The sequence below is a fragment of the Lichenostomus cassidix genome, unplaced genomic scaffold, assembly GCF_008360975.1.
Source record: "Lichenostomus cassidix isolate B80296 unplaced genomic scaffold, HeHo_3.0 HiC_scaffold_44, whole genome shotgun sequence".
Lineage (NCBI taxonomy): Eukaryota > Metazoa > Chordata > Aves > Passeriformes > Meliphagidae > Lichenostomus > Lichenostomus cassidix.
In genome coordinates this window covers 202,603-205,053 of record NW_028148053.1, presented here as the reverse complement: position 1 = coordinate 205,053, position 2,451 = coordinate 202,603, and the positions used below count along the sequence as shown (strand labels likewise).

Genomic DNA, 2,451 nt, shown 5'->3' with positions numbered 1-2,451 from the left:
GACCCACTATGGGGTGACATTGAGTACTTTTCAGTGGAATCGAGTGGTTTTGAGGTACTGCATGAACCCTCTTGGCTTTTCAAATACAAAATGGTGAAAGAAACTGTACCAAATACCCCTGAAGCATCAAACCATCCAGAATAGCTCCCAAACACAAAAGACCCCTCCCAAAGAGCAGTAAAACCATGAGGTTTTAGGTAATAAGGCTGGAGCAGAAGACAAAGCTCTTCCTGCAGTCGGGGCTTGTGTAGGGCTTCTCTTACTGGTGGCTCCGTTGGTGTTTGGTCAAGTGAGAGCTCTGGGTGAAGCTCTTCCCACACTCAGGACACTCATAGGGTCTCTCCCCGGTGTGGATGTGCCGGTGCCTGACGAGGTCAGAGTTTTGCTTGAAGCCCTTCCCGCAGTCAGGGCAGCGGAAAGGCCTCTCCTCTGTGTGAATGCGCTCATGGAGGAGGAGACTGGTTGAGGTCTGAAACCTCTTCCCACATGCGGGACACTCGTAGGGCCTCTCCCCAGTGTGGATCCTCTGGTGGCGGATCAGGTTAGAGCTCGTGCTGACGCTCTTCCCACATTCCCCACACTCATAGGGCCTCTCCCCAGTATGGATCCTCTGGTGGACGATCAGGCTGGACATCTGAATGAATCTCTTCCCACATTCCCCACACTCATAGGGCCTCTCCCCAGAGTGGATCCTCTGGTGGATGATCAGGAAAGAGCTGTTTCTGAAGCTCTTCCCACATTCCCCACACTCATAAGGCCTCTCCCCAATGTGGATCCTCCGGTGGGCGATCAGGTGGGATCTCTGGATGAAACTCATCCTACATTCCCCACACTCATAGGGCCGTTCCCCTGTGTGGATCCTCTGGTGGACAATCAGGGAAGAGCTGTCTCTGAAGCTCTTTCCACATTCCCCACACTCATAGGGCCTCTCCCCAGTGTGGATCCTCTGGTGGATGATCAGGTAGGAGCTCTGACGGAATGTCTTCCCACATTCCCCACACTCATAGGGCCTCTCCCCAGAGTGGATCCTCTGGTGGATGATCAGGGAAGAGCTGTTTCTGAAGCTCTTCCCACATTCCCCACACTCATAAGGCCTCTCCCCAGTGTGGATCCTCTGGTGGGCGATCAGGTGGGATCTCTGGATGAAACTCATCCTACATTCCCCACACTCATAGGGCCGTTCCCCTGTGTGGATCATCTGGTGGCGGATCAGGTCAGAGCTTGTCCTGAAGCTCTTCCCACATTGCAAGCACTTATAGGTCTTCTCCCTAGTGTGAAGCTGCTCATGGGCCACCTGCTCATAGCTCTGGCTCGATTGCTGGCCAATTTCCTGGCACAGGGTGGGTCTTTGCTCCTCACAGCACCCTGGGCTCGGTTTGGAGCCTCTCCTCGTGTGGGATCTCCGGGGCTTTTCCTCCCCATTGGACTCCTGCACCATGGAGCCATTCAAATTGGCCACTTCCATGAGGTCCTGCAGGGAGGATTTGTCCTCTATGGTGTCCATTCCCAGCTCATTGCCTGGAGGAGGAAACACAAGGAGAGGATTTAGGATTTTCCTCCACACCAGAGGGAAGGGGAAGGAGATCCCCCCAATCCATTCTTGGCATGATATTGTCAGCAGCAGGGCTGTCCTGCAGCTGGGGGTGATGCTGGGCTGGGAGATGGAGGAGAAGAGAGGGGGAAAAGGGGCAGTGACTTCCTTCTCACCTGCCTGGCTGTCCTGGGGCATCTTCCTCTTCCTTACTGCCTTCTCCTCCATCCAGCCAAGGTTTGACAATGCGAAATCCTGGTTTGGGGGAAAAAACAAGGTGTGAGCACATTGGATTTGAAGGTCCCCCTGCTCGAGTCCCTTTCTAGAAGTCCCTGGGCATCTGGTGTCCATAAAAACATCCAAAACTCCAAGATTAAAAAAAAACCCAAACAAAAAAAAACCCCAAAAACAATCCCAGGAGTTCCCTTCTCTGGTCTTTCCACTTTGGAATTCTGGGGGTCCCTCCTATCCTGGCTGCTGGGGGTTCTGCATGTATTGGGTTTCCCACATCTAGATGGTTCCCACCCTCCCTGGGCTGTTGGGGGTCCTGGGAATCCCCAAATTTCTCCCTCTCCAGTCTCCCTACTTTGGGGTCATGCTGGTTCCTCTCCTCCAGGGTCCCCTCACTTAGGGATGCCAAGGGCTTTTGGGGTTTCCATGGGTCACTTCTCCCCTAAGTGCTTCCAGGCTTTTGAATTTTCCAGATGTCCTGGCATTACCCCCCTCTCTGGGTTCCCTGCTTTGGGGGCCTTAGGGTCACAGGGTTCCCTCCCTCCAGACTCCCCCTCCTCCAGACTGCCAGCAGTCCCCTGGTCCTGGTATTGTCCTCTCCACCCTCCCCACTCTGGGGATCCTGAGGTTCATCCCTTCTGGTTCTCCCCGGGGGTCCCACAGCCCCCTGGCTCCGGGCTGGAGGTGGC

The 2,451-nt window shown here is 54.6% G+C and overlaps 1 protein-coding gene across 3 annotated transcripts; it reads right to left on the bottom strand.

Moving 5' to 3' along the window:
• Window positions 1–203: 203 nt before the first annotated feature.
• On the bottom strand, window positions 204–1,780 carry LOC146420162 (uncharacterized). Of its 3 annotated transcripts, none has more exons than XM_085048572.1 (3): window positions 1,708–1,780; window positions 507–1,518; window positions 204–422 (listed from the first exon to the last, which is right to left on the bottom strand). In XM_085048572.1, exons 1-3 carry the CDS (start codon window positions 1,757–1,759, stop codon window positions 260–262), a joined length of 1,227 nt encoding a protein of 408 aa, XP_084904698.1. In that variant the 5' UTR covers window positions 1,760–1,780; the 3' UTR covers window positions 204–259. The 3 variants fall into 3 exon arrangements, with proteins under 3 accessions (XP_084904698.1, XP_084904695.1, XP_084904697.1); XM_085048569.1 differs by having other exon boundaries at window positions 204–1,142; window positions 1,227–1,518; window positions 1,708–1,759; XM_085048571.1 differs by having other exon boundaries at window positions 204–1,518.
• Window positions 1,781–2,451: the final 671 nt, after the last annotated feature.